Source organism: Euprymna scolopes, chromosome 20 (genome assembly GCF_053919585.1).
Source record: "Euprymna scolopes isolate OS-2025 chromosome 20, ASM5391958v1, whole genome shotgun sequence".
In the NCBI taxonomy this organism is placed as follows: Eukaryota; Metazoa; Mollusca; class Cephalopoda; order Sepiida; family Sepiolidae; genus Euprymna; species Euprymna scolopes.
Window position 1 is genome coordinate 80,285,916 of NC_136501.1, and position 27,998 is coordinate 80,313,913.

General features: G+C 35.1%; 1 protein-coding gene across 2 annotated transcripts in view; it reads left to right on the forward strand.

Annotated features, from left to right (window-relative positions):
* The window catches only part of LOC145241486 (valine--tRNA ligase-like), a 387,131-nt gene that overhangs the window by 84,664 nt on the left and 274,469 nt on the right, over positions 1-27,998 (forward strand). For both annotated transcript variants that reach the window (XM_080104482.1, XM_080104484.1), the window contains exons 3-4: positions 4,948-5,051; positions 9,728-9,843. In XM_080104482.1, coding sequence (XP_079960608.1) covers positions 4,948-5,051; positions 9,728-9,843 — 220 coding nt within the window. The remainder of the gene's footprint in view (positions 1-4,947; positions 5,052-9,727; positions 9,844-27,998) is intronic.

Here is a 27,998-nt window from a genome sequence, read left to right on the forward strand (position 1 = left end):
TACCCCTGCAAATTATGTCCCCGATAAGTAGCCCCTACTTCAAAGTGGCACTGTGCCTTTTTTTTTTTTTTTCTTACACAGGCATCACCACATTATCAAGGCCAAAGGCCACTCGAGGATAAGGGTTAAAGAGTGTACCGTAGAAATTGGACAATATAGTAATCATTAGTAATGGAAATTCGGTAAATTCGTTAACTTATATGGAACAGCTCATTGTTTACGTTAGACTTGAAGACAACCATATTGTAGTCAGCCGGAAAGCAGGAAACGAAAGACAATTCCACAGGAGTGCAGTTCTAAGAAAGAAGCTTTGTTCATGGAATCTACGTTTAGGTTTGGGCACAGATAAAGAGTGGGGGGAATTATTGATAGTGTTTTCAGCTAGATGAGTGTTTCTTGTGAAACTTTGACGAGGGGGGGCATAGACTGAAGCTCAGTCGAACACTTTCCGTGAAAATAACGATACATCAGAGAACAACTCGCAACATCTTTTCTGTGAGTTAGAGGTTGCAGGGAAGAGAAAAGGACATCTCCTACGAGGCTACGAAGTCTATTTTGAACTCTATCAAGGCAGGACGTCCTTTCTAGCAGCTCCTGCCCAGATGTGGACACAGTATTCCATCCTTGGACATATGTGGCTCTTGTATAGATAGAGAATTGCATCAGCAGTGAGATATCTACTGGATCGATAGAAAGATCCCACCATTTTTCCAGTGGTCTTGGCAACAGATTTGATGTACGTGTTTCATTTAAGATCAGGAGTAAAGGTCAAGCCCAGAAGTTTGTCAAAACTTGAGGCCTCCTGAAGACAAGAGCCATTCATTTCAATTGATGCCAGATGTGGATCAGAATGTTGATGATGTAAAGAGAGAAGCTTGGTTTTAGATGCATTAAAAGTAACCAGCCACTCCTTTCCCCATTGTACCACGTGCTCAAGATCAGAGGAGAGAGAATTGGAGAGAACTTGGTCGTTTACTGTCTTAGATGTGCTACCATAAATGGTAGTGTCATCAGCAGAAATGTCTACAAATGATGTAAGGATGTGATTTGGAAGATCATTAATGTAAATCAGGAAAAGAGTTGGGCCCAAGATGGACTTCTGAGGGACACCAGCATTAATACTGTGAGCTTCTGATTTTTGCCCCTCAACTACTACTCTTCTGAACCTATCAGAGAGAAATGATTTAATAATTGTGAAGACATTTCCAGCTATACCATAGCTGGAGATCTTGTGAAGTCAACCTTTATGCCATACCCTATCAAAGGCCTTAGATATGTCAAGAGCAATTGCCCTAGGAAGGTTGCCTCTGCTGAGAGATTTGCTAATCCTATGAGATATAACTGTAAGCACATCTGTTGTTGATCTAGCAGAACGGAAACCATATTGAGTATCACTAAGAAGGTTATTTTTGTTGAGATGGTTGATTACTTCTGTATTTAACACAGATTCCAGCAACTTACTCATGATGCACAGGAGACTTATTGGCCTGTGCTGAGAGGGAGATGAGCGATCACCTGAATTCTTGAATACATGGCAAACTGATGAGATTATCCAGGTTGATGGGAAGCAATTCTCCTTCAGACAACGTTTAAACAGTTTTGTAAGTATGGGCGTTAGTTCTGGTTGAAGTTTTTTGAGTACTATAATTGGAATACCATCATGGCCGGTTGCTTTACTGGAATCTAGGTTTTTGATTAGCTTGGCAACATCACGTACAGATATATGTATATCACATTGCATGTTTTCTGATACAGGAGGAAATATTAGGGGTTGGCGGCATTAGTCGCAAAGGGTAGAATTAGCTGCAAAGTTCTTGGCAAAGAGTTTGGCTTTGTCTGATGCTGACGAGATTACCTCAGGTCCATTGATGATAGTTGGGATAGAGCACATGCTTCTGTTCAGGATTCTGTTTGCTATTTGCCAAAACTGGTGGGAACCAAACTGCTGCTCAGCTACTTCGGACTTGACAGACTGAGCATACAACTCTCTTGCGTTCTTTATTACTTTCTTACAATGGTTGCTGGCAGTCCTGAAAGCGGCTTTAGTTTCCATACATTTATTACGTTGGAAGCAGTCAAAAAAGTGATTTCTGTGCGTAATGGCAGCAGCACATTCTGGAGAGAACCATGGCTGGCTGTTAGGTTTTTGTTGGAATTTTTTGGATGGTATGAGTCGGTCTATGCCTACAATTAACCATTCGGTCAGGTCTGATACTATAGAAGACACATCCTTTTTAAACATGGAATGCAGAGTTAGGTCAGATATGAATGTACGGAAGCTTGTGTTGCCGTAGATAGTCGTGTCATCAGCATAGATGTCAACGAATGATTTAAGTATGTGTTTAGGGAGATCATTGATGTAGATCAGGAAGACAGTTGGGCCCAGGATGGATTCCTGAGGGACTCCAGCATTAATACTGCAGGCTTCTGATTTTTGTCCATCGACCACTAGTCTTATGAGCCTATCAGAGAGAAATGATTTAATGATTGAGAAAACATTTCCAGTTATACTGTAGCTGGAAATCTTGTGAAGTAGACCTTTATGCCATAATTTGTCGAAGGCCTTTGATATGTCAAGAGCAATTGCCCTAGAAAGGAAGCCTTTGTCAAGAGATTCGCTAATCCTATGAGATATAACTGTTAGCACATCTGTGGTAGATCTTTGCTAGGTTTTTGCTGGAACTTTTTCGAGGGTATGAAACGGTCTATACCTACAATTAACCATTCGGTCAGGTCTGATACTATAGAGGACACGTCCTTTTTAAACATGAAACGCAGAGGTAGATCTGATATAAATGTACGGAAGCTATACGAGTCAGTCTTAGTGTATCAATATACTGTACGATGGAGAGGTATGTTTGGAGACTTTTTACATTTCATTTTTATCTTAATTGATACAACAGAGAAGGCGGAAGATCCAAGAGGAGACAGAACAGAAACTGAACATAGTTCAGGGCAAGTTGTGAGAAAAAGATCTAGTAGACTCGCATACTGGCCGTCATTGTCGGGCACACACGTGGGTTCGTGAACAATCTTAGTGAGGTCATAAGCAATGGAGAAATCATGACAGAACCTCCCCTCATCATTGGTCTTGTTTGAGTGGGTCAACCATTCCACGTAGTGAACATTGAAGTCTCCATATACGTGAATGTTAGCTGAAGGATAAGCAGATAGGACTTGGTCAATCTTCTCGGATATGCTTTTAAAGATAGTAACTCCGCTGTTGTGTGGACGATAGAGAGTAAATATAAATGCAGTAGTGTGAGCTAATGCAACCTGGAAGCACATATAGGGTAAGTTAGGATCTTCTCTGGAGATGTCCCTACCACATGGAAAGCCATCTTTAATATAGGCACATATTTCATGCCCATGGCGATCTTGGGGGTCAGATTTAGAAGGTAAGTTAGAGTATCCTTTAATTGCGAACTCTTCTAGGGAAATAGCCTGTCCAATGTCAGTTTCGCTTAGAAAAAATATGTCTGGTTTAATCTCCTGTAATTGGGTTTCAACCTCTGGAAGGTTAGAACGTAGACCCCTGATGTTGGAGAAGGAGACATGGTAGTGGAGGTCTACGTTGGAAGTTGGAGAACCGGGTTTAATTGTGTATTTTTTCTTGAAACTTGTCAAGATAGAATTTTGGAATTTGTGGGCTAGGTCGTCAGATTTGCTTAGAGCAGGACAAAGAGGGGAAACTAAGAGAAAAAAAAACGAAGAATTTTTTTTTTTTTTTTTTTTTTTGTAGCACATAAGGTAAAGCCGTAACAATTACCCACTAGTATGGCATCGAGAGGCCCCATAAGAAGCTACTGCATGGTCCAGAATCCATTCATCAAATGGCAATACAGCAGCCCCAGTACTTTGCACCTGCTGATAGGACAGCCTCCTTAGTGGTTAATCCAAGGTTCGGGTCCCTGACTATCAGTCGGATAACGTCAGGCCAGATAAAACGTTTACCTCCAACACCCTTACTAGTGACATGGCTACAAGGATAGACATAGAAACAGAAAATTTCTGCTAACTCTTCGTGCAAAATACTGCCAACCTAGAAAACCGCTTTTTCTTCTCCCTTTGTCAGAAAAATCACTCATTAAAAAATGAGGACTGAGGGACAAATAAGGGGAAGCGAGTGTAACGGGAGCTGCCAATAACGCATCCACAATGCGTTTTCTACTCTCCATTAAAAAAAAAAAAATTAAGTATCATACTTAATAAAAGTCCAACGGACGTGTTTAAGGGAAAGTATGGTGATAGATTCCCCTCTCACGAACTAAAAATGAATACAATTACCTAATCTATTTTTGCAATCAACTTGGTAGATAAATAAACATTTATGGACGAGAAAAACGTTAGCATTTAATAAAACAGAAATACATAAATTAAATACTGAAATAAAATGTAGTTATTAATATTTGAATCTAAAGATAAAAAGTAGGATTAATATAGAAGTCACTTATCTCGAAAAAACACTTCCGTCTCCAAAATGCAAACTGTAGAAAAGAATTTTAGTTTTAATATCAGCGTTCAAAAGACTTTTTTTTTTTTAAATTGTTTGGAGTGAAAATTGAATTTAAAAAAAAAAAATATTGATTTACTTATTATTAGAGTACAAAAAATATTTAGAAAAAATGTTCAATACACGTTATATTGAAGACAACAATAAATAAATGAATGAACCAGTTTATTTTGTGGACCGATGATAACTGAATTGGTGTTTTTTTCCTGATTGTTTAAATTTCATGACAAAATTCATGATGGGGGGAATCGTATGAAGCTTTTAAGCACTGAGAGGGTAAAAAAATTATCATGTAGATTATTATTTATTAAAAAAAACAAAATAAATTACTTTCACTTTTTAACTGATTTAATAAATCCTTTTGCATTGTAAAAAATGTCTTTTCGTCATTGTGTAATGAATTGTTTTGAGTTATTTCTTCTTGATATTTCCAGATACACAATGTCTTATGCCAGATTCCTACAGTCCTCGATATGTGGAAGCCGCTTGGTATGATTGGTGGGTGGAAAGTGGCTTTTTCAAACCCGAATATGTTGCTGTAAGTTTTTCATTTGTAAGGAATTTTTTTTATTGATGATTATACTCTGTTTGTATAATCTATAATAATATTGGAAATTCTCTGAAAGATATTTTGTTGAATTCATGAACATATTCAATAACTAATCATTTTTGGTTTGCTGTATATTAGATGGATTTTAGAATTCGATTTACAGTTGAATCTGGCTGGGACCTTATTTATCCCTTTCTCTTAAATCCATCCTTATCCCTTTCTCTCATGTTTTATTGGTATCCCTGCTATCTCAACTGTTCTACATCTACTAACCCAAGAACTCTCATCCATTCTTTCAATGTGGCAATAGCATCAAAGTCCTCTGCACACATTCTTTTATACTGTCCAAATTTAATCTTTTTAGGTCATCAGATATAAGCTTGATTTTAAGACTCACATTTACTTTTTTCTTTTTTACAAGAGAGTTACCACATATCAAGGCTTGAATGCCACTCGAAGATAAGAGTTAATGAGTGTACAAAGGTCATTAAGACAACAGTTTAGTAGTTGGTTAGTGGTGAAAATTGAGTAGAATTTGATTATTTAAGGGAGTGGCTCAACAAAAACTTGTTTGTATTGGACTTGAAGATGATCATTTTGTAGTCAGTTGGAAAGCATGCTAGCAAAGCAGTTCCACAGGAAGCTTTGATTTAGGCACAGATAGGTAGTAAGGGAAATTTTTTATAGTGTTTGTAGCTAAACAAGTGTTTTTTTGTAAAAGTTTGGCAAAGTGTAATTTATACATTCATCATATCATTCTTTTTATGATTTCTGTCATTAATTGAAACCGTTGGGTAGGATGCTCAACTATTCAAAAGTGTGAAGAGAGGAAGACATCTGGTGTAGTTTGGACAAATTTTGGGAAGTATAAAGGGTTTAAATGATGCAAAAATGTTAAATAATGCAATATATTTCAACGAGCAAGTTTGTCTCATGCTTCAGCAATTCTGGACAAGAAGAATTAGTTCCAAAATTAATGGAGCTGTTTTCTGACTTTGTAGGTACATCCGTGTGCGTTAAGACACATGAAGATAAAGTTCATAAAACAGGTAGACAGGGGCAAAAAATTTTTTAATAAATTATTCATGCACAATATCATCTATAAATTATTAAAAGCTTCTTTTTTTTTTTGCATTGGATGGCTTTAAGAAATTGTCTTCCAAAGGTCAGGCCCTTTTTTATCTCTCTCCCTCAGGTAAAATTTTCTCACTTTCTTTCTTAGCCCCCACCTCCACCCCATAAACTTCAACTGGTCAACATCTACTAACCATTCTTTCTATTGAAACCATCAAAGTTTCCTATTCTACACACAATTTCCCATACTGTCCAGATTTAATTCCCTCTCTGAGGGCATCAGAACTAAACATGTCTTTAAAACTCGCAATACACATAGTATCGTTCTCTATTGTCACAGATTGTGGCCCTACACTAACATTGATTAGGTTAATTAGACAAATATGCAAGTTTGCACATTTAAGCTTGAGGTATTTTTAGATAAAATGATTTTGAAAATAGTAAATATTCAACAGATCAAGAATTCAGCAAAACAATAAACAATAACAATTTGAGGACAATGGTAAGCATCGGCCTCATTTTTGGAAGCGCCAAGGATGACGCAATTATGGTTTCAGAGAGGGGGATCAGTTTATAGGACAAAGAAACAGATTATTATATAGTTAACAGAAATTGTATTAGAGTTTTTGAGTCAGTTACAGAGCTATTCCCTTGGAGAGAGCATCGGTTCTTTTACATCCTGAGAGCAAAAGGGACGTTTACGACTTTAAGATGTAATATTAGCCATGAGAATTTGGAATTGTAACTCTGATCACCTCAGTGTCAATGACTTTGAAATAAAGCTAGATTTGCAATTGTAAAAAAAAAGTATGACTATTATTTAAAAAACCGTACTCTGTTGAATAGAGTTGTTTATTTTATTATACTAGCAATAAACACGGGCGATAAAATGCTTTGGATAATCACAGAGTTCAAGGGGGTTCTGCTAAAATCGTCCCACCCTCTCATAATTGCACAGACCCTCTTAAGACCACACATAATCATCTTTAGAAGAAAAAAGTCACGCAGGATTTATCTCTTATAGAAAAAAAAGAAAATGGTTAACTGCCCTAAAACACTAGAATAGCTCAAATGGCTAATTTTACATTAAATTCTGAAATAATACTTTCATTAAAGTTTTTCAAAATATTCACACGTAATTGCCTACAAAGGTAAAATCACATATTTTGGAGAGGTAGTCAGATGAGATGAGAGGTTAACGGAAGGCATTAATCTACAATAATACCAAAGAAATATTGCAATATATACATTTTTAAACAGTTATGAAACCACGCCGGTACGTCGCGTCACTCAGTAAGCCCTTCTTCAGTGCGTTGGTGGAATCATCGTTGCTGCAATGTCCACAAGGCCGGATCCTCTGATCGTCTAGAGATTTCGTCTTCGGAGATACCGGGTGCTCGTTGACGGAAGCAGTTTCTCAAGTAAAAAAAATAATAATGAAACATCAGCACATCAAAGAATTTTGAATAACAAAAACTCTGGAGATTGGGTTATATAGAATGTATTAAAAGAAAACCATAAAAGAAATATATACAAACATATGTACAGTTTGGAGTATGAGTTTGTAAGCAAGCATTTAAACTTCTAAGTGGGGCTTCCACTTGCTGGAATTCACAAGTCTATTAACTTAACCCTTTTTAGTTATCGGGCAATAGGCGAGGGGGGAGAGAAGAGAGGTGAGGTGGCTTGACTCTGTCTTCTGCTTCTAAATCTGAATCTGTTTTTAATTCTGACTTTCTTGGTCTTTATATAGTAGAGCACTGGGCGGGACGGCAATTACCAATTCCTTCCCGACCAATCAGAATGCTCAATAACCAAATCGTCTGATTCTCTCTCATTGGATAATTTGACTGATGACCAAAAATTGGCCACCTCCCACAATCCAAGAATAATTCTAACTCCTCCTCGATCAACCAAAAAACGCCCGATGGAAAATAACCAGTTTTCTCTCATTGGATAATTTCCAAACTGCGTAATACGCGATAACCGCGTAAGTAAGAAAACTGCGTCCAAGGAAAAAAAAATGCTTCGTGAATTCTGCCCTTAGATGTGACACTTGTTCATTATCAAAGGAAATAAACAAATTTATTCTGTTAACATCTCGACAAAATATGTTATTGAAAAATCTCCTGATCTAAATTTCAAAACTGCGATTCAGCTTGAGAATGAAAACATTAGGAAGGTCATTTTGGGTTCAAATGGTTTTATCAGAGTCACACCAAATCATTTAATATTTGATTCGAAAAAACATTCTTTGAAGCCGACAAATGCGTGTGTGAAATTTTAATTCCAAAGAAATTATTTATCTTTGTTTTGATAACCAATGTAGTTTTTAGTTCAAAGCAAAAACATAACCTATCTGTTGTTTCCCTCAGCTGACACATGAATCGTGTTCCCGAATTTGTCACCATCGTTGTACCGAAATCGACCTCGGGTTCAATTAATATTTTGGATTCATTTCTCTTATCCTCAGTTTTATCAAAGGAAAAAAATATTTCCCTTTTTTGCACTGGATATGACTGTATCGGAATTTGTCACCATCGCTCGACTTGAAAACAAAACGTATGTTTTTTTTTGAAGTTATCATTCTGTCCATTTTGACTAGATCATTATTATTGTTTTGCTTTAAAGAAAATAGAAAAAAAAAATACTTTGGCAGAATTGAAGCCAGCAAGGTTCTCTGGTAGTGCCCGGCACAAGATATTAACATTTATCTTTTAGTTAACCGGTGTTGCCCGGAATAAGATCTTAACATCTATCTTTCAATTACCCGATATTGCCCGGGATAAAATACTAACGCTAAATAAAAGCGTCACATCGACCCTAATGGTCTGATGCTGCCTTTCTTTGGTGTTACAATCGCCCCCACATGGGGTGGCGATTCTCAATATGAGGACGACGCCCCATGTCCTCAACAACCAAAGAAATTCTCCCAACTAATACTACTGCGTCTTAACTAAAAGTTAATGGTCACTGACGATTTCACGCTGCCTCTCTTTGGTGTTACACAGTTCTAGATTTCGATTTCAGTTATTTCTACATCAAATGCATTACAATCCAGTTTTAACTTCTCTAACTTTTCTTTTAATGTATGCATGGCATTTTTAAGGAATTGCAGCATATTTATGTGCATTTACTGCAGATTATTTGGAAACCATTAATTTCTGGAGATTTTCAGTAGCATATTCTAATTCCTAGCACAAAAATACTTATATGGTAAATTCCATTGTTTTATCTTGTGTTTTAACAAAGATATAACATTTTTACTGAAAAAGTAGTGTAAAAAATGCGACAAAACGCATATGGTCTTAAAGAGAGAAAAATATCCAAACATGTGAGGCACAAAAATAGTCATAATTTCTTTAATTTTAATTGGATTTTAAAAATTTAAAAAGATTCTTTCTTAGCTCATCAAGCTCATTCTATGTATTCCAATATTTAAATATTTTAAGCCATTTCAAATTTTTCATGTGTAGTGCTAATCATGCATACATTTTGTGGACTGGAGTTTTTTTTTTTTTTTTTAAGGAAAGGGAATCTACTATTATCTATGTGGCAGTATTGTATTGTATTGTTTTGTTTTGATGCAGGCCAAAAATGGTGAAGCTGAGAAGTTTGTCATGGTGATTCCTCCTCCTAACGTCACTGGAACTCTTCATTTGGGACATGCCCTCACAAATGCTGTCGAAGACACAATTACCAGATGGTAAGAAAAGAATGATAGCTAATATATAAATTTAAGTTAGTTTAAAAGTTAATAGTATTTAAGCTGAAAAATCAAACTTTGATTCTCATTAGCCAATTTTCATTTTTATAACCAAAACTTGGCAGTATAACATACTTTGTTACAATTTATTATAAAAATCACTTTTTGTAAATTAGTAATATGGAGACATTATTAATCAAAAAGAAAACTTGGCTGACTTTTGTTCTTTTAGTTAATGTTCCTTATTTTTCTATTCATATTTTTTTATGGAAATCACTCCAGACAATGACTGAAATAACTAAAAAAAAAAAGAAGTTACTTTATGCTCAAAAAGCAGTCAACAATAATATTAGATGGATAGATTTTGATAAAAAAAATAACAATTCTTCTCTCCATGTTAGAAGCATTTCTCATAGAATGTATGCACTAAAGCACAAAATAAGACAAGCGAGAGTCACAAGTCATGCCCAAAGTAAACCCAAAGTTCACATTGGTTTATTTAGAATTATGTTTTCTCACTCTTCTCTGTTATCAATGGTTTATTTGTAATCTAATTAATTTTCTTATTTTGTTGACCAGTATAGTTTTCTATTCAAAAGCTGCAAATGCAAATCTGCTTTGAAATTGACATATCAAATATTGATGCCTGTTTTCAGAAATTGAGTTTTTGTTCATTTTCATAAATTTTTACATTTTATCCTGTTTGACATCTCTTAAGATAATCATACAGGAAGAGGAGGAACATTCACACTTGGATCTCTTGCGTTTACTGCGAGAATAAGACATATTTTTGTAGCACTATATTTCTATCTGGTTATTGTATGTTAGATATTTTATATTAACATTAACATGGGACCCTCCCATTTAATTTTATCATATTGATGTGCAATGTACTACTTTATGCAAAAACCTTTTTTTGAAATATATATATATATATATATATATATGTGTGACTATTATTTCATCTGTTTTTATTAGTTGTATGTGTTTTTTCTAGCTTGAAATATTTTTCTGGTTTTATTTTCGGATAAGGAGTGTTTCATTTTTCTTTGTTTATTTCTTGTATTACTAATTACTAAATTTAAAATTAAAATATGATTTAGAATGTTCATAAAAATCGGTTTTGTATGACTGATTCTTTCTGAAATTTGATTTAAATGCTATTTTAAATCTACATATATAAATATTGAGCTCTATTCTGTTTTACAGTTTATATGTTGTACACACCACTTGTACTATATAGTAGGTAGTCAATGAATTGGACTTTCAAATTTTGTTTGCAAATGGCACAGGTTGACACTTTATTTGGTAAGAATCAAATATCAATTTGGTATATCTCTGGCTTTTTAGGTGTAACATGAAAAATATAAGATGACTTAATATATTTTTCAATCCTCATGTAAAAAATTTCAAAACATAATACTATTTATCTGTAACAAGAGAGAGAGAGAGAGTGAGTTGGTATTCATATGTTTTCCAATGATATAATTTAAAGTCAACATTTATGATGAATACATTTTTAGTATCATTCACTTTTATGCTCTGCTCATAAATGATTTTTTTGAATTTAGATAAAATGACAATTCTTTGTGCAGGAAATAAAAATTTGGCTTAAATTAGTGTTGTGGGTACAAATCACCCCTATTTGAGAACTAAGTGAAATCAACTAGTCCGGTAAATACCACTGGTTTCAGAGACTAAAGGGAGACATTCATACCATATTTAACCGCATGCTATGAACACGTTCCTCTCATACCACTTTAGTAGTACCTGTATTCTTTATGATAAATACATATATTTTATACACTTTACACTACTTGCGTTTTCTTTCATTTGTAACCCCTAGCACGGGTCAACAACTGGTGATGAGGACGATTCTCGAAATTCCCAGATCAATCTACAATAATTGCTAACAACAACTGAATGACGAACATTCGGGAAACGAATTCACTCTAAAAATAAACCACCCATTGGAAGACAGCATTTGACGACCAAAAGGATTCAAGAAAAAAGAACATGCGCGGATATTCGAAATAATTTTTTCCTACGCTCGGGAGAAATTCGAAACTTCAAAAGTATTTATTTTTCAAAAGTTCGGACTACTTGTCTACGTTATGAAAAAAAAAAAACATTTGAGCGTAAAAATCCACAAATACGGGATAAAGAACACTTCGAAAAAAGAACAATTCTTGCCAAAAAAAAAAAGGATTTAACAAAGACGTTGTCAAAAAGCCTTATCTTGCTGTTAAAAAAGTTTAATAAACTGAGCTGAAACAGAATTCATAAGACGAATTGCATGGAGAATTATTATTACTGAATTAATGAGACCAAGTTTTCAGTAAGTACAAAAATAAAATTGTTGTTCTAAAAAGCATATCTTGCTTATGGTTAAAAGGCATTAGCGTTGGAAAAAGAAAAAAAAACTCCTGCAAAATAAATGATATTTTATTGGCAAAAGCGAGTATTTGCACAAATTAAAAAAGACGTTGGATTTTAATCCGATTAAAATAAACTTTTCACTAGTAGACGGGACTGCACGTCGAAGAAGAAGAAAAAATGATTTCGCTAAGCACAACAAATAAAGTGTTAACGAGAAAAGCAGTTGTGGAGTCGGATGGTGAAAGTCCGACTCTGACTCCTTGAATTCCTAAAATGCCGACTCCAACTCCTTTGATATCTTAGACTCCGACTCCTTGACCACTATGTGGAAATCTATTCTGCAGATTCATATACCCGCCTCCCACACCAATTCAGCATGCATTTTATAATTACTTTTCATGTATATCATTTTTTACACTTAACATTCACTTGTATGATAAATATACTCACATATACACTCTACCAGCTCTATTTATTTATTTATTTAACGTTAACTCCTAACAAGGCATATCACAACTTGGACGAAAAAGGCTACTTTTTGAGACCATGTCTTGGAAAGATTAGCATGATGTCGGTTTATGTTACATTTAAACTTCTGCATATCAGTACGACCAGGAAAGCAGGTAGCAGGTAGCAGGAAGGGAATTCCAAAGTCCAGCTGTTCAAGGGAAGAAACTATTAGAATAGAAAGCTTTTTGGCATCTAGGGAGCTCAACAGTGAAAGGGTGAGATCTTATTGCTGAACGGGTTTGTCGGGGATATGTATGGGGTACAAGTGCAATGAGTTCATCAGAACACATTCCATTAAAACATGCACAGAGATGCAACATTGTGACGATAAGACAAGAGCTTAGTTGATAAATTGGGACGGATTAAATTGACAACTCTTTTTTGTAACCTATCCAAGATGGAGAGGCTAGTGGTAGATGCACCAGCCCAGATGTGGCAACAATACTCCATGCATGAGCAAATGGTGGCTTTGTAGAAGTACGGGAGACTCTCGGGTGTGAGTAGTCTCCTAGCTTGATAGAGGGAACCCACCATATTTGCAGCAGTCTTTGCAATGTCCTCTATGTATTTGTTCCAGTTTAAAGTAAAATATGGTAAAATAGTCCCAAAAGAAGAGTTTGAAGGTAGAATTCTCAGGTAATGTGTTTTTTTTCCATCGATATAAATGGTTCGAGAGGTGTCTTGTAATTGTTAAAGGAGAGCAGCTTAGTTTTACTAGCATTAAATATTACCATCCATTTGCATCCCCATTCAACTATACTCTGGAGGTCATTTTCTAATAATTTTGCCATTGTCTTAGATTTATGTACATCTTTTCTTCCCTAATGCATGTTATAGAGCATTGTATCATCAGCAAATACACCCATCTCGGACACAATGTTATCAAGGAGGTTGTTTTTGAATATCAGGAATAATAATGGTCCAAGGATTGACCCCTGAGACACTCCCGCATTAATGTTATGCTGCTTGGATGTATGTCCATCAATGACAACCTGTATGCTTCTATTGTCTATGAAGGATCTAATTATATTTAGTATACGCCCAGTTATAACGTACAATTTAATTTTTATTAGCAGCCCTTTGGGCCAAACTTTGTCAAAGTCATTGGATGTATCATGTATCACAGACATGAGAAGGGGTGATTTTTACATCATCTAATGTGGCTTTAGTCCTCATAGGGAAATTTGGAAGAGTTGTTTGTTGGCTCTAAGGTGGAGTTAGAGATAATCGCCAGGACAGCAGTTTCGCCTTCTCCGTTACCGTGCATGCAACCTTCTGGTTGTTGCTCAGTGGAGGAATTATTGATTGTCCTTTATTCACTACACTAGTATAGATTTTTCAGAAATTACGAGTTCCTATCTTTGGTGATTTTATACGTTCCCTGATTATTTCAGCATGCTTTTTTTGGTTGTCACTATTTCTCTCTTACAATGATTTCTAGCATCTACGAATTTTGACTATTTGTATTTGACTTATGACGTACAAACTGGCGGAATGCATGCTGTGTTTGTGCCATGACAGCTGCACAATCTGTAGTGAACCATGGGGGTGAGTGGGGCTTGCTATAATACTTTCGTGTGGGAACATGTGCTTCAATTCCCGCTTTGCACCATTCAGTTGTCTCATTGGCTCTCTGTTCAGAAGGAAGAAAGATGATATCGGTCCATGGGGCATCTCTGACGTGTTCTCTAATTGTTTCCCAGTAAGCCCTGTTGTAGTACCTTGTAGTTTTTAGCAATGATTCCTCACCTTGATGTTGGGATTTAAATTTGATGTCAACTGATACCACTAGGTGGTCTGCATTTCCAAGTGGACTGTGGGCATTAGTCACACAATCCTCAGGTACTGGGGTGAGGAATTGGTCTAGAAAAAAAACCTGCTGAGGTTCACAATCTGTTAGGTCAGTTGGAAACATTACTGTCTCTGTGAGGGAATGGGCTATAGAGAAACTATTAGTGGAGCATCCAGCTGCATCTGTGTAACCTGAGAACCAAGCCAATTTTTATGGTGGACATTAAAGTCACCAAAAACATGTATTTGGGCATTACTATCTAAGGAGAATGCTGCATCTATACTATTAGAGACATGATCGATTAGGGTACAATTCTGACTTGAAAAAAAAAAAACGGCAGAGAAAATATAAGTAACTACCACAGTAATGAAATGTTAGTCAAAAGCACATAAAAACCTGGTCATCCAATTCAAGATTTTTCTCTCTAGTTTAAGGGAGGGTGTTACGAATATAGAGTCTAAGTGCGTGCATACATCTATCTGAGTCCTTACGGCAAGGAGGGAGATATCCTGTAATGTTAAAAAAGTTGGAGGGGATTGAAGAGTGTAAGTTTATTTCACTTAATGCTAAGATATTCGGAGAGTTTACTAAAAGGTAAGACTCTACATCATCTCTATTACCTCTAAGCCCATGGATATTTGTGAAAGCAAGCTTCAAGAGCAGAGCCGAATTAGGTTTTTTTTTTTACATGGTGTTCACCACTTATCAAGGCCCGGAAGCCACTCGGGTATAAAGGTTATTGCGTGTACAGTAATCAATGGGATAGTATTGTAGTAATCGTTAGTATTGGAGATTTGATAAAGTGTCTTACTTAAGGGGGCAGTTCATCAAGAATTTGTTTATGTTGGACTTGAAGACATCCAAGTTGTAGTCAGGTGGGAAACAGGCAAACGCAAGAGAGTTCTACAGGCGTGCACTTCTAAGAAAGAAGCTTTGTTCATGGAATCTACGTTTTGATTTAGGCACAGATAAAGAGTGGAGAAAATTATTGACAGTGGTTTCAGCTAGAGGGTGTTTATCGGGAAAGATTGGCGAGGCGGGACCAGAAATTGGAGCTCAGACAGGCACTTGCCATATGGGAGAGAAGTTGCAGGGAAGAGAAAAGGGCATCCCCCACTAAGCCACAAAGTCTATTTTGTACTGTGTCAAGGCAGATTAGGCTGTTTTCAGCAGCTCCTGCCCAGATGTGGCAGCAGTACTCCATCCTTGGACGTACTTGGCTTTTATATAGATAGAGAATTGCATCAGCAGTAAGATATCTGCTGGAGCGGTAGAAGGATCCCACCATTTTCCCAGCGACCTTGGCAACAAATCAGGAGTAAAGGTCAAACCGAGAAGCTTGTCAAAACATGGAGACTCCCCAAGACGAGAACCATCCATTTCAATTGATGCCAGATGGGGTCAGAGCATTGATGTAAAGATAGGAGCTTGGTTTTAGATACATTAAAAGTAACCAGCTACCTCTTCCCCCTCACTGTACCATGCGATCAAGATCAGAGGAGATAGAATCAGAGAACTTGGTCATTTATAGACTTTGATGTGTTGCCATAGATTGTCGTGTCATCAGCATAGATGCCAACGAATGATTTAAGTATGTGTTTTGGGAGATCATTGACGTAGATCAGGAAGAGAGTTGGGCCCAGGATGGACCCCTGGGAGACTCCAGCATTAATACTGTGGGCCTCTGATTTCTGCCTATTAACCACTACTCTTATGAGCCTATCAGAGAGAAATGATTTAATAATTGAGAAAAAATTTTCACTTATACCGTAGCTGGGAATTTTGTGAAGTAGGCCTTAATGCAATACCTTATCGAAGGCCTTTTGATATGTCAAGAGCAATCGTCTTAGAAAGGAAGACTTTGTTGAGAGATTCACTAATCCTATGAGATATAACCGTTAGCACATCTGCTGTAGATCTGGCAGAACAGAAACCATATTGCATGTCACTAAGAAGGTTATTTCTACTGAGGTGGTTGACTACTTCTCTATTTAATATGAATTCCAGAAGCTTACTCATGACACACAGACTTATTGGTCTGTACTGAGAGGGAGATGACTTATCACCTGAATTCTTAAATACAGGGCATACTGATGAGGTTTTCCAGGGTGTTGGGAAGCACTTCTCCTTAAGTCACCGCTTAAACAGTTTTGTAAGTATGGGAATTACTTCTGGTTGAAGCTTTTTCAACACAATAATTGGAATGCTGTCAGGGCCAGTTGCTTTACTGGAATCAAGGTTCTTGATTACCTTGGCGACATCATGCACAGATATTTGTATGTTGCAAAGCGTGTTGTCTGTTATAGGTGGAAATACAGGGAGTTGATGGCCTTCGTCGCATAGGATAGAATTAGTTGTAAAGATCTTGGCAAATGTTTTGGCCTTGTCTGATGCTGACGAGATGATCTCAGGTCCATTGATGATGGTTGGGATAGAACGCACTCTTCTGTTCAGGATCCTGTTTGCTATTTGCCAAACTGTTGGATGGAATACTGTTGCCATATCTGGGCAGGAGCTGCCAAAAACAGCCTATCATGCCTTGACAGAGTACAAAATAGACTTCGTGGTTTAGTGGGGGATGCCCTTTTCTCTACCCTGCAACCCCTCTCCCACAGAAGAGACGTTGCGAGCCTATCCTTGTTTTATCGTTATTTTCATGGCAGGTGCTCGTCTGAACTCCAATCCCTGGTCCCCCCTCGCCAAACTTTCACGAAAAACACCCGTCTAGCTGAATCCACTGTGAAAAATTTCCCCCACTCTATATCTGTGCCTAAATCAAAACGCGGATTTCATGAGCAAAGCTTCTTTCTTAGAACTGCACGCCTGTGGAACTCTGTTCCGTCTGCCTGCTTCCCTCCGGACTACAACTTGGATGTCTTCAAGTCTAATGTTAACAAATTCCTAATGAACCGCCCCCCTAATTAAACACTTCATAAAATCTCCTCACTAACGTGATGTACTTGCAATAACCCTTATCCCTGAGTGGCTTCCGGGCCTTGATAAGTGGTGATCACTGTGTAAAAAAAAAAAAAAAAAAAAAACTGGTGGGAATCAAGCCACTGCTCAGTTACTTTGGATTTAACGGGCTGAGCATATAGCTCTCTTGCATTTTTTATTACTCTTTTATAGTGGTTGCTGGCGTTCCTGAAAACAGCTTTAGTCAGTACATTTATTACATTGGTAGCTATTGAAAAAGTGATTTATGTGCGCGATGGCTGCAGCACATTCTGGGGAGAACCATGGCTGGCTGTTAGGTTTTTGTTGGAATCTTTCGGATGGTATGAGTCAGTCTATGCCTAAAATAAACCATTCGGTCAGGTCTGATACTATAGAGGACACATCTTTTTTAAACATGGAAGGCAGAGGTAGATCAGATATAAATGTATGGAAGCTATTCCAGTCAGCCATAGAGTACCGATATACAGTACGATGGAGAGGTACGTCTGAACACTTATTACATTTCATTTTTATCTTAACTGATACAACTACCAAGAAAAACCAACAAATTGTCGTTTGACGAGGCAGTCAACCTATTAATGGAGTTATACTGCCCAAAAAGAAGCCTTTTTCATAAAAGAAGGAAATGCATGAATCTTACACATAAAGTGTCAGGACTATGACATTTGCGTCTATAGTTAATAAGCACTGTGACGATTTCAAATTGTCATTAATGGCGAACAATTTCAAATGCTTAATATTCACACAAGATTTGACAGCCACAAAAGACTCCGATATAAGACGTTGTGCTCTAAATAAATTGGAATTAGAACCTGATTTGACGCTTCAGAAACTGGCTGAAGATTGTCAGCGGTTCGTGGCAATGAAGCAAGATTCCTGAAACGTAGAGGAAACAGGTATCGCTCACATTAAAAAATACGCTTCAAAAATAAAGGACACCCGCCCGCCAGCAATTACCAACCAAGAGGCGAAAAGAACCCATCACAAAATTATCAGGATAGACAAAATACTAGGACCTCTTGTAGAAAATGTGGAGGACCTCATGGGTTGGATTTATCAATTATAAATTTTAACACATGGAAGAGAATAGGAAAGCCCATGATGACAAAGACGAATAAAGTCACAAGACCAGTAACTGGTGAAAAAATAAATTTTGAGGATGATGTGTCACTAAAAAGAACGAGAAAAAGCTAAGTGTTTGTTTTAAGGAACACAACAAACTTATTCGGGATCGATTGGATTCAGGAATTTGAATTATGGGAGTTGCCAATGAGTGATTTTTGTCACAAAGTCAAAAACCTAATGGCCGAAACCGACAAATTTGAAAAGGATCTCAAAAAATCTTCCCAAGTGTTTTCTCCAAAAAGCTTGAATGCTGCACAAAAATAAAGGCGAGATTTGAATTGCTGGATGAAGCAAAACCAATATTCAAAAAGCCATGGAGCGTACCGTTCGCTTTAAGAGGAAAAAATTGAAAAAGAATTGGAAAGACTAGTTAGCACTGGGATTTTAACCCCTATTAACTATAGTGAGTCGGCAGCCCCCAGAGTATACTTGAAAAAAAAAATCTAAAGAGATTAGGGTATGCGAGAACTTTTTGACCGGATTGAATGCGGCGCTCAAGGACCATCACTACCCACTACCAAACCCAGACGAAATATACGCTAAGTTAAATGGTGGAAAAAATTTTTCCAAAATAGACTTAAACAAGGCGTACCTACAAATACCAGCAGAGTAAGATAGCTCAAAACTTTTGTGTATCTCAATGCACAAAGGACTTTATAAATTCAATAGATTAGCATTTGTATAAAATTATCAACTGCAATTTTCCAACTGATACTTTGCTAAGCGGTTTGGATTTCGCAATATGCTATCTGGATGATATTCTTATGCGTAGTCAGAATGTTGGACAACATAGAGATCATGTATTTCAAGTGTTTGACAGATTAAAAGAATACAGCTTCACATTGAAGGAAGCAAAATGCAAATTTTTTTATTTATTTTTTTTTTTATTTTTTATTTTTGGAACAAATTAAATATCTGGGTCATATTATAGATAAGGATGGGAGGAAACCGGATCCAGACAGATCCACAGCTATAAAAAAACATGGCAAAACTTCATAATGTAACTACATTGCAGAGTTTTTTAGGGCTCGCAAACTATTATCAAACGTTCATTAAGAACATGCATTAATTGCGTACACCATTTAATGTACTATTAAAAAAGGACAAAAAATGGGACTGGACGCCTGAGTGCCAGGCAGTGTTTAAGAAATTTAAAGATGTATTAATGTCAGATTTATCCCTGACTCATTTCAATTCGAAACAAAAGATTATTGTCGCAACTGACACAAGTTCTTATAGGATTGGTGTGTGCATTCTATACAAGATGCCTGATGGATCCACTGAGCTGATCGTCCGTGCATCAAGAACTTCACTTCCTGCCGAGAAGAATTACTCCCAAATCGAAAAGGAAGCACTGAGGATCATATTCGGTGTTATAAAATTCCACCGATTTTTACACGGTCATAAGTTTAAATTGCAAACTGACCATAAGCCGCTTATAACCATCTTTGGCTCTAAAAAAGGTCTGCCAACTTACACAGCCAACACAGACTGCAAAGATGGGGGACCATTCTACTGAATTACGATTTCAGTATGGAATTTTTTACATCTGCAAAGACATCACATAAACGGATTGTTGCGACTAATCCCGAAATCGAGGGAACTGATAGAAGACCCAGTAATAGCGTCACTATAAAGTGAAAAGGACTATACACAAATACTATGTAATATGATCAAGGAACTACCAGTCACTTTGAAAGATATAATAAGGGAGGCTGAAGAAGATAGTTCCATCAAAGAAATGAAACAAAAAATTTAATCGAATGAATCGGTGGCGGAAGCTTATTCTATATGCAATGAGGTACTATTGTACCAAGAAAGAGTTGTAATCCCAGCTACGCTACAAAAGAAAATTCTAAAGGATTTCCATACGGGGCATCCTGGGGCTACGCGAATGAAGAGCCTCATGAGGTCCTACATTTACTGGAAGAGTGTGGACACTAATATAGAAGGCACGGTAAAGTCATGTAAGGGATGCGCATTGGCTGCAAAAGCCCCCCCCCCCCAATACAATTAACCTGTGGCCCAAAGCGGACCACTCATGGCAAAGAATACACGTTGATTACGCAGGCCCACTGGATGGAAACTATTATTTAATAGTGGTACACTGTTTTTCAAAATGGCTTGAGGTATTTCGATGTAAAAGTCCAACAACGGATTTTACAATCAGTGTTCTTCATGAATTGTTTGCTAGGTTTGGTGTGGTTGATTATGTAGTGTCAGACAATGACACACAATTAACTTCAGCAGATTTCAAAAGCTTCTGCGAGGATTTCCAGGTTAACCACATAACGACGCCAACCTATCATCCCCGATCGAACGGTCAGGCAAAGAGGTTTGTAGACACATTGAAAAGAGCCTTGAAGAAGACTAAAGGAACGCCCTCAGAAAAGGTGTTACAACAGTTTTTACAAGTTTACCGAATTACACCAAATGAAAAGACTCCATTGAAGATGTCGCCGGCAGAGTTAATGTTCGCAAGAAAAATTAGGCCGGTCTTCGGGAAACTTTTACCAAAACAGGTGAAACCGGCAAATACTATAGTTCCTAAAAAGAGGTATTTTTCCATGTACACAAAAATAATAGCACAATGAAAAGGTCCAGAAAAGGATCGGCGGATGGTTTACATTATTGAGGGTCCAAGATTTACTCACAAGAAACATTTAAACTAAATTCGGAAACGTATCACTGATGACGAAGACAACCTCCTGCTGAACAAGAAGTAATGGACCAGATATGACACGTTCGACTTGGTAACATCGCAAGCAGCCGGACAACGCTGGTCCTCCAGGAAAAGGAAAATGACTGACCTGATAGAGATGAACCCCAGGAGAAAGAGCTATACGATCATTCCACGGGAATGAAAAACTTGGGAGGGGGCTGTTGTGGGGTACAAATCACCCCTATTTCAGAACTAAGTGGAATCAACCAGTCCTATGAATACCACTGGTTTCAGAGACTAAATGGAGACACCCATACCATGTTTAACCGCATGCTACGAACACATTCCTCTCATACCATTTTAGTGGCTCCTGTATTCTTTATGTTAAATACATATTATATTTTATACACTTTACACTACTCGTGGTTTCTTTCATTTGTGTTTAGGGATTACCTAGTATGGGTCCGCAACAGTTAGAAATACACATGAAAAAATTTAAATGGCTTAAATATCTCAATAATGGTATACTTAGAAAAAGCTTGATGATCTGAGAAAGAATCTTTGTAAATTTTTTAAATCAGATTAAAATTAAGGAAGTTATGACGATTTTTGTACCTCGCACACTTAGATATTTTTTCCATTTTAAACCCATGTTTCATCACATTTCTTTTTCAATAAAAGTTATATCTTTATTAAAACACAAGATTAAGATGCTATATAAATGTATTTTTGTGCAAGGAATCAGAATATGCCACTGAAAGTCTCTAGCAATTAAGTTTCGAATGAATCTGCGTAAGTACACATAAACATGCTGTAATTCTTTAAAAAAAATACCACGTACCCATTAAAAAAGAAGTTAGAGAAATTGAACTCGAATTGTAATGCATTTTATGTAAAAAAAACTGAAATCTAATATCAGGATTGTTTACATTTATTGCAAGATTTCTTTGGTATTATTGTAGCAGTTCAGCCCGGACCCTATGTATTGTTCATAACTTGCCCTATGTGTGAATACACTTTATCTAAGATTTCAAATGTTTAGACCAAAATTTGTCTGAGTAATTTTGTAGAGACCACAGAGGTAATTTTTTTTTAAACTTTGACCCCAATTTTGACCCCTTAACATTTATTATTTTGGTCTCAAATCAAAATTTAAAGTTTTACCCATGTCCAAGTTACCTACATCTAAAATTTCAAGTCTTTATACCCAGAACTGATGGAGGAATTTGGTAGAATCTATAAAGGTCAGCTCTTTCAACTTTGACCTTTTGGCAGCCAAATTTTCACCCCAAAACTGATTAAAATGCTTGCCGCATGTCTGAATACCCGTTATGTATAAATTTCAAATGTTTAGACCCAAAATTGGCTCAGTAGTTTACTGAACACTGCAAAGGTTAAATCTTTTGAACTTTGACCCCTTGGCAGCTCAAATTTTCGACCCAAACCAATTAAAAAGTCTGTCTGAATACACTTTATGTAAAATTTCAAATGTTTAGACCAGAAATTTGCTGAGTAATTTGATTGACCGCAGAGGTCAAAATTTTTAAAACTTTGACCCCAATTTTGACCCCTTAACATTTCTTTTTTTGGGCTTAAATCAAATTAAAAAGTGTGATTCATGCCGAAGTAACCTACATTTAAGATTTCAAATGTTTAGAACAAAAATTGGCAGAGGAGTTTGGTAGAGTTTTCAATGGTCAAATTGTTGAACTTTGACCCCTTGACAGCCAAATTTCTGGCTGAAAACCCGAATATATATTTTTCCCAAATCTCAATACTCCTTATGTCAAATCTCGAGTCTCTAGACCGAAAATTGACAGTTATTTGGTAGAGAAATGTACAGACACACACATTTTCACTTTTATAGACATATAGATTAACACCATCTACTAAATCGCTCCCCCTTCCTTGCCTTTCCAAAATATTTGATTTTCCCCTTTTTAGGTAATTACATATGAACATTCTCAAAAACTTGGCAGAATGGAAAAAGAACACGTATCAATTTAACATAAAATAATCTTGGATTTTGGGGCTATTATACTTTTTAGAGCAGCTAACCAATATTTTTTGTGGGAAATCCTAATGGCGAGGGTTCTTTGTTTTATTTTTTTTAGACATTTATGTGTGGTTGGATTAGTGGTAAGACCTCGGGCAATTACATATGAACACCTTGAAAACTTGGCAGAAAGAAAAAAATAATTATTTTAGAGCAGTATCATGTATAAATTTAATTTAAAGTAATGTATCCTTTCTGAACCATTCTAGCATTTTAAGGCAGTTAATTTATATTTCTATGGAAGATAAATTTTATATGTTTTTTTCAGAGAGGGGGATTCTTTAGATATGTGATTTTAAAAGGGTTTGTATGATGGGGTTTTACTATTTGGACTTAGGGTTAGTGGTAGAATTAAGGAAGTTTTTTTAGGGTGCTTGTCATTGATATTTAGGGTTAACACATTCAAGGGAAGGCATATTTAGATGGACTTTTCACTGAAACCTAGACTTAGTGGTAGGATAAATTTTTTTTATATACTAAGTTTTCGACTTGAAAAATATCAAAAGAATTTGGAGTGCTAACTGCTTTAGAAGGCAAAAAAAGAAAATGGGGAATCATTTTATGTTAAATTTTTATGCGACACTGATCCTCCTCTACTCCAAATTCTAAATTATTTTGTGTTTTTTTTTTGTTTTTTTTTGTTTTTTCCATCAAGAATTTTAAGGTATTTTCACATAATCACTGAAAAAGTCGAATGTTATTTATGTTTTATATTATAACTACGAAAGTCCTTTTACTTTCACATTAAACTAATTATTGTTGTGTACATTCTTAGTAAAAAATGATGGGGAAAAAATTATGCATCGCGAGTGTTCACACTAACATTCATATAAAATAATATCACTGAAATTTATAATATAAAAAAGAAAACGTTTTTAGCCTGATTGTTTCTTACAGCGATGAAACACAGAAGCCTCAGTGTAGCTTAATTGCCATATATTTTCATAAACTCCCATAAACTCATGTATTTAGCACTGTTGAAGTAAATACTGAAAATTGACACATAAAACATATCCTTATAACATTTTATGAAATAATAAAACTGTATCATATGTCAATCTGTTACTCGATTTCTTAGAAAAAAGTGTTGATAGCTGTACCTCTTTCTAAAGAATGAATTACAGTATCACTATACTGTAATTATATATGTAAATTATATATGTAAATATATAGAATTTGAATGTAGAATCAGAATGAACATACTATAAGAATGTCAAATTCTATTAAAATTCTATCAAAATTACTCCAAAATTAGAAACTGAAGTAGCAATACACATGAAAAAATTGAAATAACTCAAAATATTTCAATATTGGTATACATAGAATGAGCTTGATGAGCTAAGAAAGAATCTTTTTAAAGTTTAAAAATCTGATTAAAATTAAGGAAGTTATGACTATTTTTATGCCTCACATGTTTGGATATTTTCCCCTCTTTAAGACCATATGCGTTTTGTCACATTTTTTACACTATTTTTTCAGTAAAACTGTCATATCTTTGTTAAAACACAAGATTAAGCAATGAAATTTACCATATAAGTGTATTTTTGTACAAGGAATCAGAATATGCTACTGAAAATCTCCAAAAATTAAGTTTCCAAATAATCTGCAGTAAATGCTGCAATTCCTTAAAAATGCCATGTATCCATAAACAGAAAAGAAGTTTGAAAACTCATAGTTGAATTGTAATGTGCTTTATGTACAAAAAACTTGAATCTAAACATAGGACCATTTAAAAATGAATATATTGCAATATTTCTTTGGTATTATTGTAGATTAGCACTTTCTGTTTAACCCCACCCAACCCCTTCTGACCACCCCTCCAAAATGTGATTCTACCTTTTTAGGGAATTATGTATGAAATGCCATGAAAGACTTTAATGAAAGATAAACAAATTATTTTAGAATTTAATGTAAAATAATTCCCCATTACAGGTCATTCTAGCATTTTAGGGCAGTTAACTGGGGTTTTTTATGGGAGATAAATCCTGTATGCTTTTTGTTTTATTTTTTTTTTTTAAGACGGTTTCTATGCAATGAGAATATGGGGAGGGTTGCCATTCGGACTTTGAATTAATTGTAGGGTTAAGGAAAATTATGTGTGAACATACTGAAGACTTGACAGAAACAAAAACAACAAAAACAATATTAGAGGGGGAGGGCGGTTAGTTTCACAAAAATTCAATGTAAAATAATTCGCCATTTCCAGGCCATTCTAGCATTTTGGGACAGTTAACCAATTTATTTTTCATGTGCATTTTTCTTTAAGGAAGGATCTATTTTTTGTTTGTTTATTTTAGACGCTTGTATGTGATTTACAGAGGTATTTTGCTGGGGAGGGGGCTTGCCACTCGAACTTAGTGTTATTGTTAGGGTTAAAGAGTGTTTTAGAAAGTTATGTGTATTCGGCAGGTAAATAAGTCAGCAAATGTTATATTTAGTTTTAATTTAATAAGAAACTGCATTACGAAATTTCGAAGAAAATTCCATAAATTTGTTGATTTGTATTTTCGAGGTTGAAGGTGTTTATTCCATAGGCCGTTTATACTACACTGGAGCAGGTTGTAAAAATACAAAAAATAAAAAAGCAAATACATAACAAATAAATGTTATCAAAGGCAAGATAAGTTACTTTTCTACCTAACTGGATATGTTTTTAGTGTTTTTATTTAATATTTATTCAGCTCGAAAAACATACAGTGCTTACCGATGTATTGGAAAGTTAAAAATGGCGGCCAACTATCTCTTTCACACAATAAGTTTGGGAAAATGAGTCAAAAAAAAAAAAAAAAAACAAGACAAAATACTGTTAAAAACCTGCCGAATATATATCCGCCTATGTCACAGTAACATATATTGAGTGAGTTTCTAACAGTATTTTGTCTGTTTTTTTATTTGTAATTCATTTTCCCAAACTTACCACCTCAAAGAGAGAGTCGGCCGCCATTTTTAAATTTTCGAATACATCGGTAAACATTGTTTTTCGAGCTGAATAAACATGTTACATTAAATATAAACACTAAAAACATATCCAGTTAGGTAGAAAAGTAACTTATCTTGCCTTTGATAACATTTATTTGTTATATATTTGTTTTTTGACAACTTTTTCAAATCTATGTGTATAGTAATACAAATAAGATTTTCATACATCTTTTGTTTTTGAAAAAACATTTGTGGCTGTTTGCAGTAAAACATTGTTTTAATTCGCTGTTCAAAACTAATGCAATGAATAAAAGTGTATGTAAGCTATATATATCTACAAAAGTTTATTTTGTGTTTTTAACCATGTTTTTAAATTTGACCAGAAATGTAAGAAATTATAATGGATTCATAATAATGCCAAATTGGTTGGGATTGTTGTTATTATACATTCTGAAAATCGAATAGTTCTAAACTAATGTTATTCTGATAACAAAATAGCTCTAATTAAACATATCAGAACATTTATATTCATATTTTCATGTTTTTCTTAATTCGTTTGTGAATAAAAATTAAAGAACGCGTGTTGTTTATTCTGTGCTATGACAGCTGCTACTAATACTAACTTAATTTGACCAAACTCGAGAAATAGAAACATTTTTTTTTTTTTTTTTTTTGGTAGGTCCTTTTAAATTATTATCAATTACCGTGGTCCTACTCAACATAGAATAATACTTTTAATTGATAAAGATAGTAAAAAGAATGATTTATTTACTAGTGGGTGTCTGATGAAATTTTTTTTTCAAAATGTTCGATACTCGTCATATTAAAGTCTTATTTTTAACAAGACAAAAAAAGAAATGGTCAAAAATATTTCGGACACTTGACAGTATTAAGATTAACACCTCTTCTGATTGTTTCCCAAATTTCATGACGAAATTCTTCATACAATCATGGTATGGGCCTTTAGAAAACAAGGAGGGTCATTACAAAATCTTACCGAAAACGCCATTTTATGTTGTTCACATTTTTATCACTTTATTTGCTAAAAACTCTTAAAATATATAATGTACATTCATATTTATTAATTCATTTGAAAGTATATTCATTTCCGAACAAAATAGTAGTAATTTGAAGACTTAAAGTGCTTTGGTTTAAAAAATATGATTATTTTAGTAGAACTACCTTGAAATCTGTGATTATACAAAGCGTTTTTTTCGTCTGTGTGTATTACTATGTGAAGAGATTAATGAATTTGGGAATTGGGTTGTGATTTGAAGAAATTTTTCCATATAATTATGTCAGTTTTTAATAGGTATGATACTAATTTTTGACATTCATAAAAAATACAAGTAAAGACTAGTAAAATGAAATGAATTCATCATAATTTTTACTTTATATTGAAAAGGAAGGATCAGAATTTGAATTGCATGTAAACATTCTTTATTTATAATTCTGAATAAAATGGACAAAATTTAATTTGAATGATACAAAATAACCAAAACATAAAAAAATGAGAATATAACAATGGCATTGCAGATTCACAAAAAACAGTTCTTTATAAAACATTAAAAATATAGGAAAAAATACAAACTTAGTACAAATATATATATTACATCTTGTTAAAGCTTCTGTTGAATCATTATTCAAGTGAAATATAACAGTAAAAGTCTAACCTTTGACTTGAAATATTATGAAAAAGACAAATACAGATAGGATATCCAGAAAAAAATCCTATTGTAAACAAACAAAACCTA